The sequence below is a fragment of the Python bivittatus genome, unplaced genomic scaffold (assembly GCF_059951505.1).
Source record: "Python bivittatus isolate LINGU-HERP-01145 unplaced genomic scaffold, Pbiv_v1 ctg000120_np1212, whole genome shotgun sequence".
Classification (NCBI taxonomy): Eukaryota; Metazoa; Chordata; class Lepidosauria; order Squamata; family Pythonidae; genus Python; species Python bivittatus.
In genome coordinates this window covers 8862227-8878519 of record NW_028277037.1, presented here as the reverse complement: position 1 = coordinate 8878519, position 16293 = coordinate 8862227, and the positions used below count along the sequence as shown (strand labels likewise).

The 16293-nt window shown below is 37.8% G+C and overlaps 1 protein-coding gene across 1 annotated transcript in view; it reads right to left on the bottom strand.

Moving 5' to 3' along the window:
* KMT2E (lysine methyltransferase 2E (inactive)) overlaps positions 1-16293 on the bottom strand; it is a 62617-nt gene that overhangs the window by 11768 nt on the left and 34556 nt on the right. The window contains 8 exon segments of the mRNA XM_088134967.1: positions 396-649; positions 1076-1217; positions 1541-1795; positions 2682-2990; positions 5248-5412; positions 10564-10662; positions 14063-14309; positions 15150-15259. Coding sequence (XP_087991093.1) covers positions 396-649; positions 1076-1217; positions 1541-1795; positions 2682-2990; positions 5248-5412; positions 10564-10662; positions 14063-14309; positions 15150-15259 — 1581 coding nt within the window.

The window sequence follows — 16293 nt, the reverse complement described above, 5'->3', positions numbered from 1 at the left end:
TCATGCAAAGCTACCTATTGTTTAGTTCAGGGTTCCTCAACCTCAGCAACTTTAAGCATGGCTAGCTGGGGAATTTGGGAGTTGAAGTCCACCCATCTTAAAGTTGCTGAGGTTGAGGAACCCTGATTTAGTTCACCGCTGACTGTCTCACAGGGGCTGACCAAATGTGAAAAGAGAACCTAAGAACAAGACTTGGGGGCCAAGGCCCACTCGGACTCTTGCTCCTTGGGAAAGGCTATTTAGAAGCATGCATCCTTCAGTTCTAGAGGTAAGAGTAGCTACTGATTATAGTTTTATTCTTCGTGAACAGAGCGGATTCCCTCTGCAGCAGTTAGCTACTCCTGTAGCTTTATCTGACAAGACAAAGCAAGACAGCACAGTACATAAAGGCTCACCTCAAAGTGCACTGCGTTTCCATGTACACACGGAATCACCGAAGTAACAGATGAATAAATAGGCTTATAACCATTCCTACAGGTATCATCTTCTGCTTTTATTCTAGGAGGAGTAGCAAGCAATAATGGGTCTGAAGCAGAGGGATCAGCATGGGTTGGCGTGGCGTATGGAGAAGGAGTTGGTGTTGAGGTTTCTGAATAGGCAGACTCCAACAGTTGATAGAGTCTTCGCTTTTTTAGTGGTGTTGTGAGATCTGTATGTTAACACAGGGAGAAAAAGCAGGACCCCAATTAAGTCATTTTTCTTTGTTGTACTGTTACGTAACCACTTTCACACAATTTGTGATTAGAACAGGTTCATGAAGTAGTAACCAACCACAAAATGAATTCTTAGTTTTAAAGAAATAAACACCTGTGGCTGATTTAAACATTTGCTGACTATGCTCCACCATTTAAAACTAGCTCATGTGGCAAGAGGTCTTCCCTTGCTTCAGAAGTTGAAGCTAAAATGTATAAATATTGCAGGGGGGGGGAACCCTCTCCCCTTCAATACATAGCCCAATGGTAAATGGGCATTTGAGAAACAGAAGCTCCCAACTGGTGGTCTAGCACCTGTAAACCACACTAGCCTGGAACATCTAAAAATGGTGAAATACATTTCAGAACATCACTAACGTCACCTGGCAAACAGCAGCTGTCAGTCAATAATAAGGGACTTCTACTTTCACCGTTGACTGCAGGACTTCTGGATCTTTCATGGGGCGAGGAAATAAAAAACCCGACAACTGAGTTTTCTTCTTCCAGAGCTTGCTTTAACCAACGCTGCAAAATAGCAATGATGATGATGATGCCACCAAAGGACCTTTAACGCTCACCTTATACAAAAGTAGTTTTTAAACAATTTAGTTATTACTAGAACAAAATATGAATAATCTGTAGCACAAAGCAGGGAACAAAATCGATTTAATCGGCTTGAGAAAATAACAAGGTCTTTGCCCAATGGTGAAATGACAACTGATTCGGTGTTATTACTGAAAAGCATTTTCATGAGGAATTATTTACCACTTCCTAATCCAGAAAGCTGAATTATCATCTTTTTTATGTTCTATTTTAAAACTAACCATATACATTAGTGGATATGTTACCTTTTTACAGGAACCAAGAATGCTTTCCATCGGTTCTTTTCTCCGCCGTTTTTCAGAAAGGAATGGTGATGTAAAACGGATATAGTGCTTAGGAGTAGTATATACATGCGGGCTGTAAGTGAGACCTGGTAAAGAATTCAACTGGGTAGCCAAGACCTCTGGGTCGGTGGTTATACGGAGAGGCCTTTCGGAGAAGCTTTCCACTGGTTTTCCTGGCTTCTCATTCTTCTCACTTAACCACTCACTCACCAAGTGCTAAAACAGAAAAGGGGAAAAGTCAGCAGAGCCCTTACTCAGATAGCAAGGTTTTCCAGTGCACATAAAAAAGAGGGAGAAAACACGTATTAAAAAGCCTAATGAAGCCATGTGGTCCAAAGCAAAAACAATTAACAAATGATTAAGGAAAATTCAGCTTGTGATTCTCCTGATCTAACTAGGAAGGCACCCTGCAGCTACGCTGAGCATGATGGCTGGAGATGAGCAGGCATGCGTCTAACACTCTTTGCCGGCCCTGCACGATGCCTTCCCCTGAACACATTTTTGGGGTGGCTGCTGCCTGCCTTCCTCTCCCTCTCCTCTCTTCAGATATACAGAGTCTATAACTGAGTGCCAGCCCTTACGCTGAGTCTGCAAGCCTCAGTACACATCTCCTGGGAAAAAATGGACTTGAAAATTGCCCCAAGCTGCCTAGTCAGTCAAGAAGGCTTCTGTCTGCTGTGCGGTGGAAGATGCTTAGGGGAACATGCAGGACTTCAGTTCAGCGAACGTGAGCAGATGGGTGGATATGCTGCTGGTTAGCAGGAAGGCCAACACAGGGTGGGGTGCTCCACTCATACTTGGGAGTTGGACTCCCATTTATGAGCTGGGTGTGCAATCTGCTCGTTCTCTTGCGGGTTCACATGGCTCTAATAGGCAAGAGAACTGCTCTTCATGTTTGGTCTGTGGGTTTCTGTGTACGAAAGAGAGGCAAGAGATATCCTGTCTTCTTCAAGCCATCTGGCAACCAGCTAAGGGTTTTCCTGGCACTTCCGCATTATGCTGCACATTAAATTAGCCACTTTTCCTTTCTCATTCCAAGCATAGCAGCAATGCATGGCCTTTCTGGTTTATAGCAACACCAGATATTTAAGTCCTCACGTACCTTTTTTGTTTTAGGGTATTTAGTGGGGCATTTATTAAGTGCTGGGGCTTCAGGTTCAGGAACAATTTCAGCAACTGTTGTCTCTGCTTCAGGCTCAGCTGAAAGCACTGTGTTTTCAGGTTCATTGTGCTGTGAAATAACTTCCACATCAGGAGAGGATGGCTGGATATCCGAACACATGCTAACAGTTCTGTGCCTTCGCCGCTGCTGTCCAATATGCGTTCTGTTCCGGGAAAAGCTTTTTCTCTGTTTTGTCCTATTGACTTTGGCAGGGGTTGGCTTAGTGGCAGTTTCCTCTTTTGCTGGTTCCTGGACAATACATGTAACCAAAGTTACATAATTGACACACCTTCTATAAATAAACTCTTCCTATATTTTCCCAAATTGAAAAAAAAACCCATAAAGGATAAAAATACATGTTTGAAAGTGCCACGCGTGCATCTTATTTAGGTCCGTGTTAGTGTTTTGTGCTTTGGCAATAATACACTTTTTTTTTTAGGTGAAAACGTTCTGGGTTAAGAAAAAAACTGCAAGCTTTCTAATTCATCTTTCTCTTATGTACAGTACTGTGCAAAAGTTTTAGGCAAGTGTGAAAAAATGCTGTAAAGTAAGAATGCTTTCAAAAATGTATATTGTAATTGTTTATGTTTATCAATTTACAAAATGTAAAGTGAGTGAGCAGAAGAAAAATCTAAATCAAATCAATATTTGGGGTGACTACCCTTTGGCTTCAAACCAGCATCAATTCTTACACTTGCACACTTCGTACACTTGCACAAAGTCAGGGATCTTGTAGGATTAGAGTCAGGTGTATGATTAACCAATTATACCAAGCAGGTGCTAATGATCATCAATTTCATATGTAGCTTGAAACACAGTCATTAACTGAAACAGAAAGAGTTGTGTAGGAGGCTTAAAACTGGGTGAGGAACAGCCAAACTCTGCTGCTAAGGTGAGGTTGTGGAAGACAGTTTCATGTCACAGGTCATACACCATGGCAAGACTGAGCACAGCAACAAGACACAAGGTAGTTCTACTGCATCAGCAAGGTCTCTCCCAGGCAAAAATTTCAAATCAGACTGGGGCTTCAAGATGTGCTGTTCAAGCTCTTTTGAAGAAGCTCAAAGAAACGGGCAACGTTGAGGACCGTAGACACAGTGGTCAGCCAAGGAAACTTAATGCAGTAGATGGAAGACACATCATGCTTACTTCCCTTTGACATCGGAAGACGTCCAGCAGTGCCATCAGCACAGAACTGGCGGAAACCAGTGGGACCCAGGTACACCCATCTACTGTCCGGAGAAGCCTGGCCAGAAGTGGTCTTCATGGAAGAATTGCGGCCAAAAAGCCGTACCTCCGACGTGGAAACAAGGCTAAGAGACTCAACTATGCACGAAAACATAGGAACTGGGGTGCAGAAAAATGGCAGCAGGTGCTCTGGACTGGTGAGTCCAAATTTGAAATATTTGGCTGTAGCAGGAGGCAGTTGGTTCACCGAAGGGCTGGAGAGCGGTACAATAATGAGTGTCTGCAGGCAACAGTGAAGCATGGTGGAGGTTCCTTGCAAGTTTGGGGCTGCATTTCTGCAAATAGAGTTGGAGATTTGGTCAGGATCAATGGTGTCCTCAATGCTGAGAAATACAGGCAGATACTGATCCATCATGCCATACCATCAGGGAGGCGTGTGATTGGCCCCAAATTTATTCTGCAGCAGGACAATGACCCCAAACATATAGCCAATGTCATTAAGAACTATCTTCAGCGTAAAGAAGAACAAGGAGTCCTGGAAGTGATGGTCTGGCTCCCACAGAGCCCTGATCTCAACATCGTCGAGTCTGTCTGGGATTACATGAAGAGACAGAAGGATTTGAGGCAGCCTTCAGGAGATCTGTGGTTAGTTCTCCAAGATGTTTGGAACAACCTACCTGCTGAGTTCTTTCAAAAACTGTGTGCAAGTCTACCTAGAAAAATTGATGCTGTTTTGAAGGCATAGGGTGGTCACACCAAATACTGATTTGATTTGGGTTTTTCTTCTGCGCTTACTTTGCATTTTGTAAATTGATGAATATAAACAATTACAATATATATTTTTGAAAGCATTTTTACTTTACAGCATTTTTTCACACCTGCCTAAAAGTTTTGCACAGTACTGTACATACTATTTGCACTGATAATTATGAATGAAAGGACTGGATTCATGTACAATTTCAAATTCATTTTCTTAAGCAATTATTAAGAAATACAAAAGCTGATGAACTGGAATGAAGTTTAATGTAATGACCAAAGGACTGAACTAAGACCAAGGTGACAGAGGCTCAAGTCTTCACTCAATCATGGAGCTTCCTGCATGACTGTCAGTCACTCTGCCTTAGCCCAACCTACCCCACTAGACTGTTGCTTAGACAGAGCAGGGACACCCAAATGTATTGCCCCAAGAAGTATGAGATAGGAATACAGCAATAAAGAAATAACACTGCTTGACTCTTGTCCAAGAACCATGCGAAAAGCTTCAAAACAGATGAGATTAATTTCCAGAGATATCACTTAATAAAACAAAGGCCACTACCTGAACAAATTCTGTGTCGTTGATGATCTGGGTATCCCTGCATTCTGATTTTATTTCTGTTTTAGCTGTACTGATTCTTTCCAAAGCTTGTTCTCTTCTTTTTTCTCTTTTTTCTAACCTGGCAAAAGCTTGAAGGATGGCTTCCATTTTCCGTTCTTCTCTGGTCTGAAGAATTTAATAACACTGATGTTTAAACAACTCATGCACTAAATGACTTAAAATACAAAAAATATATTGTCATTTGTAGTATTCTTTACAGGTCAAATTCAGAAAACCAAGTTTACAGAATCCACGTTTTATTCTATACTAGTGGTAGGACATTATACTTTGAACCTGGCACATATGCCCATGTGTATGTGGTATTTACTAATAATTTATTGCAAGTTACAGGTGATGAGGGGCCAATATGGATTAGAATTAAATATGAATAGTTATTTAATTTTAGATTTAAAGCAATTTTAGTAACTAACATTTTTTTCTACATGAATAAATCAATACATTAAGTTTTAAAATGCATCGTTATTTTACAAATATATAAAATATTATAATCTATGAATAGTAAAAGGTAATCTCCCATCTTCATCTTCCATATTAGAAGCATGGTCAGGTTCAGCATATATCAATTTCTGGACAACCTGCTAGTGTGCATTTGCAATGACTGGGATTTAAACTTCTTAGAACACAAAAAGCAGCACTCTAGGGCATTGACTGTCCTTTATTTGATGTATACAGTCAGTCATCTAAGGATCAAGTCAGACAAATAATTACATTAAGATAAAAAATACGTGATTACTTATGATGGTGGTGTTACAGACACCACACACGCAGCCATTAACTTACCAAGCCCCTGCATCTATGAATCTAATTCTGAGTCTTCATTTATTTCACATATATTATTTTTTCAGGGACAGGGCAAGGAAAAAACTTTAAGCAAGCCATTGCTGAGCTATTGAGGGTTTTTCAACTAAAGATGTATGAGGGCATGACGGAGAATGACAGTAACATTTCCATTGTAGCCAGGGACCACATAGAGAAATTGGTTCTCCTGAGTCCTGAGCAAAGCTTTAGCAATAGTGCTATGAGGTTTTATGCTGATGGGAGCACAACGTCCTCTTAGGTTTATGAGATCTCTACCATCCAGGCCTTCAAGTTTCCAACAACCCACTTCCCTCTCTCCATGGAAGCTAAAGCACTATCGGCCTCAGATAGAAATTACCTTAATGCTTATTTTTCTTCGTCCTGGCAACCAGTCACAGCTGTGCCCCTATTCTTCTTTAAAGCTTGCCAGCAAGTATCTACCAAACACAATTCCCTCACTTACTAATAATCCAGACAGCTACACCAGGCAGCTGGCACAGCTACAGCTGTAGCCAGAATAGCTAAGTCTGCCCTCACTGTAGTTCCAGAGTGAGCCCAGCCTCCAACAACTTCCTTAAAAAGTTTGTCTTCAGGCATGGCATAGTCAAGGCTTCATGACAGCAGCCCAACTGTCCAATAAGGGAGGATAATATGAAAGATAACTAATCCCAATTTTTTTTGAAAAACTATTTTTGCCCTTTCTGCCTTCTGATATATTTGTTTCTTACACATGATAAATGTATTCTCTGTGGATAATATTAAGAATTCAGAAAGTTCAGGTCACTGTTGATGGCAACAGGATGTTCAAAGTTTTCTCTTCGTCAAAACTGTAGATAGCCATAATCTAAGTAGCCTTCTAGACTCCATTTTGACAACTCAGAGCCAATACTAATGTAAGATAAAATTTTTCACTACTATCGCCACAGAATATACAGATCAAAGAATGTTTCCCAAAGATTTTAGCATGTATACTGTTTAATACATACTGTAATGCAATCTTAGATATTTGATTCAAGTACCAATATTACCCAAATGGCCATACATACTCAGCTTCTACAATTAATGTGGATTTCTCTTATATTTTACAATGCTAGAAATTGTTAAGCTATTCTTTTTATTAAAATACTTTAAAAATTGGCTGAAAATTGAAGTCCTAGAGAGACTGAAAATATCTTCCTGTTGGTTGACAGATTATGACATCACTTCTGAATTTCCCCAGCAACTGTAGATACACATGCACATGCTCTGCTACTGTTCTCACTCTTAGTCTGTCTCCTTTGATAGCTCTGCTGTTACTCATCAGGCATCAAAATCTTCTAAGATTCTTAAGGTGAGCAAGTTGATCTTTTAGATAGGAGGAAGATGGATGCTGTTTTTCCAGCTACTGCTGCTATCTGAAGTTTCAGTTTCTCCAGCTTTCTTATTTAGTGTATTGCCCATCACGTCTTCCAGATCACAAAATCTGGTCTAGAAACTGCAGACTTTTGAGTAAGGAAAGGATGCAGCGCTTTCCTGCTCTAGGAAATGGGGTGGAGAGTTGTGGAACCCTCCACTTTTTTTTCTATCACTCCTTGAGAACCTGGGGAAAAGGTTACTAGATCTGTGTGAAAAAAATCCAGCGTCTTGGTTGTCTTCCATGGCCATAATATTTCTCCTTGCACATGAGAGGTAAACAAGCTGACAAAGAGCATAAGTAATATCAATACATTACAAAATAAGCAAAGCAGCACTTTTTATTTGATGGCTCAAACTCAGGTGGTATGGAAAGAAAAGGGCCTCTTTTAGGCATTTTAGCCAAAGCCCAAAAGAGTTACCACCCAAACTTGGTGAGATGCTTTAATTTAGTGGTTCTCTCACCTCTGCCAAAGAAATCTGTCATCTGTTTTGCAATCCTTACAGTTCAATTATAAGAGTGTGGAAGGAAGGTACATTTGCTATGCCCTACACAGTCCTAAATTTCTATGAAGATAAACAACGAAAGATAATTATGTATTATGAGTGCAATCGAACACTCAAAGCTAACAATGAAAATCTTAAGAGCCTTTTCTAGCCATCCTTCTCCTGCAATTGCTGCATAGACCATCATGCTAAATGGAAGTGTCCTGCTCTATGCCCCCATGCCACTTAGAACAGTGGTGACAGCCTCTTCTGCCCCAGGAGCTTAATTTACTGTGGGAACAGGAGCCAAACATGCACATATGCATACATTTTCTTTCCCACATACACACATGCAGGATCTTGTACTTATTTTTCAAAATGATCTTACAGCCCAAAGCAGCTGGAATCCCATAAACTGTTTTGGGCCTCATTTATTAAACATTTATTTATTAAATTTATTAAACAATGGGGAAAATAAATGAAGTTCCCAGAAGCTATGCAGAAAGCAACCCCCTCCCCCCCAAAAAACAGATGTGAGCTCTAGTACTCAACTATGCTTTAGAAAGATTACTCTAAAATATCTCTTTAAAAACAATAATGCACTCTGTCATGGCTTCTAACCTCGCCAATTATTAAACTCATTTTACAGGGCCTTAGATACATTAGAGCCAGTTTGGTGTAGTGGTTAAGGCATCAGCCTAGAAACCGGGAGATGGTGAGTTCTAGTCTCGCCTTAGGCACAAAGCCAGCTGGGTGACCTTGGGCCAGTCACTTTCTCTCAGCCCTAGGAAGGAGGCAATGGCAAACCACTTCTGAAGGCAGTCTCTGAGAATCGGACATGATTGAACAGATTAAAAAAAAAACACAGTGCATAGAAATACCTAGCCTGTCACAAGACTTTTATTCTGTATTTAACTGACAAATTTGTAATATAAGAAAGGTGTGGAAATGATACACATACAAAGAAGTGAAGAAAACAATCTGAAAATGCAACTAGGAAAGTCTATATTTTGAAAAACAAGTATATATCAGTTAGGAACAACTTCAAATGGAAAAGAAAATAACCCAACAGATAATGTTGCAATGTTTGTTTTTGTCCATGGAGCAAAACTGCACAATGAATGGAAATGAGTATAGATATAAAATGCAACTGGAATTGATCTGTACAAATGAGAGGCAAGGCTGGTGAAAGCAGAACAAAGATGCAAAGACCAGGCAGCAACAAAGATGGACATATACTATGGGGGTTAAGCTATAGATCTTTAGTGGTAAATGTCTGACAGAAGATAAAGACACTTTAAATAGACAGAAAGGGGAAGATAACAGTGGGGGTAAAAAACCCAGTGTGGTAATCATTTTGGTAGTCTAGCTAAAATGCCCTTTAAAACAAGGGCAAATGCTTTCAGCTTCAGACACTGTACAGAAAGAGGAAGTAATGATAATTAATATCCCAAAGCAGATACTAAAATGTGGAGCAACTACAAAGGAAGGAATGGCAGGACTTCAGGCAATTGCTTATGGAAAACAATCAACATTTTAAGACCACTATGACAGATAATATTATTTCCTGAAAAGGTAGGCTGAAGAGGCTCAAGAATTTGGCTCCTCAACATTCAAAATTGGTAGAGTATCTTTAAGACAGATAAACACTAAGTATTGTGTAGAATAGCTGTTTAGGGAAAAAAGCAGTAAAAGCAGTAAAATAGCAGTAGCTATTATAACTATTAAGGATTAATTAATCTTGTGAGAAGAGAATGTAAACCAAGAAAAATAGGAAGTATGCACACCAAGCTCTGTAATGGACTCACTCAGAGGCCAAGAAAAAAGATGAAAATAATTTTTAAAAATATCTCCTACTCTATGTATATTGATCAATACAGAATAGATTAATATGTAATCAAGTAGCTATCACACCAAATAAGTTATTTTATGCCCAGCATGAAGACATTTCAAAAATTGCTTCAGTTTTACTCCATTGCTATTGAAACATTCTTTTTCTCATTTTCACAGTTCTTCCTAAACATATGCCTTTTCTTAAAACCTAAGATTTTAAGGCTGTTCAGGCTGTCATCAAAAGTTCTGTATTTCATAAAATAAAGCAATATTCAGCATGTCTCTCCAACATATTAAAGGACAAGTATCTGGTATCTCATGTTCAAGGATTCCAGTCTTTATAAAGGTAACTGTTTTCTATAATTATTAGAAAAGTATTCATAACTAGTTGTGAAAACATTGGGATCTTTACGAACATGGCCAATCAAGATAAGTTAAAATGATCAAAGTCAAAATATAGAAGGTCTTTTCAATAGACTACGACAGTGCATTAGAAACAGTAGGAAATAATTCACAAGCAAATTCTTGAGAAAACAGATACACAATTTTGTCAGAAATTACTGAACCAAAAAAAAACAGAAACACACACACACACAGCTTTAAATAGAATGAGCATGATCAAGGAGCAGATTTCAAATATTCTCAAAGGCTAAATACCTAGGAGAGGCAGCAATGATTAGCATGGGAAGAGCAGCTGTCACTAAAGTTTAGTGGCAGCTTTAAGCAGCTACTGGCTTCCCAACTTACCATCTTCCTTTTCCTTTCTGCAATCTGCTCCTCTGATTCCATTTCTACTTCATTGCTAATAGGAGTTTTTTCTTCTATATCATCAATAAAATCTGGCTCCTGAAAGATGGAAATGACTGCTTTACAGAAGCTCTACTGCTGCTGCTGCTGCTGCTGCTGCTGCTGCTGCTGCTGCTGCTGCTGCTGCTGGTATAACCTAGGGAACTCTATGATCGTAGTGCTGCAATCCTATACACACTTACCTGGGAGCAAGTCCCACTGAACTCATTAGGACTTGCTTCTGAGTAGACAGGAATAGGGTTGCACTGTAAGAAATTTCACGTCACAGCTAATATACAAGAGGGTCTAGCTAGTGCAACACGTACAACCTACAACTCATTATTTAATACCCACCCAATTAATACCCTCAGTCAAAGATATATTTCCAAGGTCCAAAGGTATCTTTGGTATCTTTGTATACCATAACAGTAAATAAGATTTACTTTAAAAACTTCAGCATTTTAAGCTATAGTATTTTAGTAAATTTTAATTACAACATGTAAAATATTTCATTTTGTTTAGATTAAATTACAATTTGAAGGATAATAATGTACACCAAAACTTTGTTAAACTAGTAATCGGTAGTCTAGCTTAATACTCTTTCATTTGTTTTACTAACAGTGCAATCCTATGCATTTTTCCTATCCCGCTAAGCACAATGGACTTTCTCCCAGATACACTTTTACAAGACTTTAGCATTAGTATGTGTACGAAATTACCTAGTAAGGAATTTATCACAAATTGCATTTAATAGGGTATCATATTTTAATTCTAGCTGTTTTAATTGAACTAAACATATAATGATTACGCCTACCTTGAATAACTTCAGAGCTAATTTATATATGTTATCAAAAATGTTAAGAATATACAAAATTGGATATAATTATTAAGGCACTATTAATTGTCATCCATCAGTTTTCAATCAAGTTAAAATTTATAGTTGCCAAAATAAAACAAAAACAAAGCATACTATGTCTGTCAACATATATTTTCACTTCAGACCTATGCCAACTTGTGTACTTTCTCTGCATTACCGTTTCTAGGTACTGTGGGGGCAAACTCTTTGCCTTTACCATTTTGTTTTTCATCTTGTTTACAGCATGTTAAATTAGCACCATTTACATAAAAAAGGAAAGGATTGGTGGGATGCTGTAGGCTTACTTGCATGAATCTCAAGTATTTTCCTTTTTCTTAACTCTCAGATGAGAGAGGGAGTAAAAACTCTATAGCTAGTTGCCTGCCTTCCAATTAGATCAGTAATTGATTTAATATTTTCTTTAAGTTCATTGGTCTGGTTTCTAGTGGGTTTGGGTGATATGCAGCAGTTTACACTGGTGTGCACACAACCCACCCCCCATTTGTTTTAACAATGAGTTTGAAAGAATTGGTTACTTAGTTTTTGTTTTTTAATCACAAAACACTATGAATATGTCTGATAGGCATTTAACAAGTACTGTGTCATCACAGAAAAGAGACAAAAGAACAATTTTTATTCAATGTGCAAATATGTCTTTACCAGAAGAACAGTAGGCTGAATATACTGTCTCTATAGATCAGTGTCTGTAGGAATCACATGCTGTACCATGTGCAATTGGTGGAAAAGCAAACAACACCCTTGAGGATTCAGATGTGCACCCTCAAAGACAGCTAATACAAAAATAAATAATAAATAGCTTGCTTCACATTCACATTTTCTTTCAGCGTGACATTGGCCATGTTCATATGTAAACTAGAACTAGAATTCTAGCTTACCATGAAAAAGGGCTGGGCCTGTAGTCTGTTCCATCAAATCTGGCTCCTCCCAACAGCAGTCATGGCTAACTTAACAGGAATAAACTAAGCGCAAAGTGCACACAACCCGTATGCTTCCACCCTCAGCAGCTTCTTAACTACCTCAAAGCGTCGTAAATTATTCATACGAGGGCTCCTGGCTTGTGGCACCTAACAAGTCGGGACTGTAAGTCTCAAACAAGGGAGACAAGATACAATGCTTTTCATTCCTGGTTAATTTACCCACTACTACAGGAGTGAATGAGCTGTGTGTATAGGCATGGGGCTAATTCCCAGTACATCCTTTTTCTTCAGAATTCTGGCTTATTGTTCTGCTTTGCTCAAAGCAGCACTGCCTTTATTTCCTGCCTATATATATGTGTGTGTGTTATGTATTGTTAACTGTATCAGGATATAAGTAGGCTGAATGTCAAGATAATTTAGATGCAAGTTCTCTCCTGTTTTCCTAATCAGTAAGTAAGAATCAATACCATTTTAAAAAATGACAAATAACATGACTGATTCTATTAGCAATACAGGTAGTCCTTGCTTAATGATGATATGTTTAACAATAGTTCAAAATTACGATGGCCTCGAAAGAAGTGCTTTACGACCTGTACTCACAACTGTCGCAAACCGTCGCACCACCCCCATGGTCATGTGATCACAATTTGCAACTTTTTACAAGTTACAAAGTGAATCACCACAGTTGTTAAGTGAATCATGTGGTCTTTAAACAAATTCCGGCAAAAAAAATCCATTGGGGAAGCTGGATTTACTTAACATGATTTGCTTAACAACAGCAGTGATTCGCTTTATGACCATCATAAAAATGGTAATAAAATCAGGTCTGGTCACATGGTTACTTGCTTAACGACTGCCCCACAATGACCAATTTTCCAGTTCCTATTGTGGTCATTAAGTGAGGACTACCTGTACTTTCATTGTTTTTCCCAATATTTTATATGGAAGTAGTCTTTTCAGAACTACAAATCATAAATATAACCTGTTTATAAAAGTTTATAAATACTGCTATCCTCCTACCAGCTCTGTCCTCTGAAAGGAAAACACCCTCCCAAAACTGTTACTAAGTCCTGGATCCCAGATCAATCTGAACCCTCATTCCAAGCTGGTATGGTGATTATGTAATCTAACAATTTTTCAAATGCTTGGCAAGTCTCCACTTAGCACTGCTTCCACTGTTCTATTTTTGCAATATAAAACTGTATCTGCATGCCAATTATTTATTTAAAATATTAGGACACATTCTGGACTACGTGGGTAGATCTAACTTGCATTAAAATAATCTCTACATATCTGTAATTTCTTCTCTTGAATAACCTAAAAAAATTTAACATTAATCCCCAGAGGATGATCCTGATATCTCAAGGCACAGCATGATATCCTTACATCAGTGATCTCCAAAGTATTCAAAACAAACTGTTACATACTGATGGAATTCAACAAGAGTTGATTAAGGTTGAAGAAATCAGGGATGAAATTAAATTAGTACCTTTATTTTAGAAAAGGCATCAGAACCTACTTTCTTTCTAGGTTCAGGATCCAAGTAAGAAAACTATACTCCTCAACCCACATTGTATTGCCATGGAGCTGCCTCCACCTCTATAGGAGGAACCTGCTTTTGCTGAAATTCTCTATGTGAGTAAATTAATCACGGAACACAAAATACCTGATTATTTGAGATTGACAACCGAAGGGGAGAAAGTTTTCTCTGTCGGTTATCTGGAAACTTGGTTTTGCCTGCTGTTCCTTCACAATCCAATGTGATGTTCTGGTTTTGAGTTTCCTTCTCCTTTTTCCCCTTTTTCCTTCTGGTTTCATAACCTGTATTTATATTTTCAGTAGGCTCAGAGGGACGCTTCAACACTGGACATTCGGGATTTTCTTTGAGACAAGCACAGTCCACTTTGTATTTGCTTGTTAAAAAATGGAAAATTAACATGAGAAAAGCTTGTAACCATGATTACTAGATTTTCAAACAAACACATAAATAAACTGTAGCCTTTTTTTTACAACTTCTCAAAATTAAACACCATTATATTAAACAGAATAGCAACTTTAATGCATATTATGATCAGCTCAAATCAATCCACTACAGGATACCCACTGATGGGAATGGACCATGATTTATCACACTGGTCCAATATGGGTTGGTAGATTTATTTTTTTTTTTACTTCCAGCTAGGTCTGAGAAAGACTGACTGGCCCACCCAGCTGGTTTCCATGCCTGAGGGAAAGTAGAACTTTGTTTCCCTGCTCCTAGTCCAGCATCTTATAACTACTACAACCAGCTCTTATAATATCTATATGGCAACCAAATTGATGTTTTAAATAATAATTTAGATTCAGTGAAACTTTTATTGTGTGAAGGCCAAAAATAATGATGAGGATTAAAGACTAATATGTCTCGAGTGCCCAAGAAGTTTTTGGATTTATGTTGCCAACATTATTATGCTCTAGTGTCAACTAGTTTTGGAAACTGACAAAATCATTTGGTGATATGTATGGCACACAAGACTGCTCTCCAAGGAAGTATCTGGAGCCTTGCCAACCTCATTGCTATGTCCAATACTGGTACCTACGTTTCAGCTGATACAGGTTATACCAGAAATCTTTCAACTACTTCTATGAAAGAGTCTGCATTTAATTGATGGATGACAGTAATCTTTAAAAACATAAACAACTGAAAAAACTTAATTATTAATATATCACCCATGAATATGTAAACAGCATCTCTGAAGCTCAGCATTACTTACCAATTTCCATAATCAAAATCAAATGCTATCGTTATTTCTGTTCCTTTTGGAATGTCTTGGATGGAGTATATATAGAGGTGAATAGTTCCATCTTCAATGGCATGTCTAACCTAGATGAAAAAAAGTATTTAAACATAGCACATTTATGTGTTTTAAATACAGATCTGTTCCAAATAAGGATTTTATCTTATTGTTTCTTTGGTAAAATACAAAATAGGTGAGTACAGTAGTAAGAAGATTTTATATAATTAATGAAATAAACATGGTCTGTTCATAATGTATATACAAACATGTAGCACTTTAAAGCCTAGATCCCTTATATTCCATGTTGGTTAGCTCATATCATTCCATTAATTTCAACTGGCTAGCAAGCAGCCAAGGAAACTTCCAGGTTGTGGCCTATCAAGAATACATGAGCCACCATTTTTCATTCAGAATTGGTTATTTAAAAAACCAATTTAGCTAGCAACAGCATTTACGGAAGCAAGAAAATGAAAAAAAATTAAACATTATATTCATAAAATGGATTGTTCCAGTTACCAGGTTTGAAATAGTACATTAATTTTTAAAATTAAGCAAATTCCAGCAACTTTGACTGCCTTCCTTCAGTTACAAACAAAAAAGATACAACATTTTGGGGAAAAAAGGAACAAAAATTTTCATGTAAATGAATTTTGCATATTTTATACATTTCTGTGCTTTTTCAGCCTTTAATTTGAAATAAGCTTTTGCATTTCAGAAGCTCACATGTGAGGGAAAGGAAAATAGTGCAATAATTTTGTTCAATGAGTCTTGCAAAAGAGTTCTCAAAATGCTATAATAAATAGGTTCTATTATGTCCTAATTCATTGCCTGCATGAAAGATTGCATAAGCAGAACACCTCTGAATTTAGTTTCATTTCTAGAATTTCTATTAAAACACTAGCCCAAAATTTAATATAGGCTTTCAATTTCCATATCCTAAAGATGCAATTAAATGGAAATGTACTGAACAAGGATTTTATCTAAGAAATAGTACCCTTGGGAAATGTGAAAAAGATTTTTAACTTAAGAAGAGTAAAGAACCAGACACATTTAAACTTTTATAATTTTTTTCACAATTTCTAAATTTCTGGCATAATTTTAAGGGATTAACTAGAGTAAA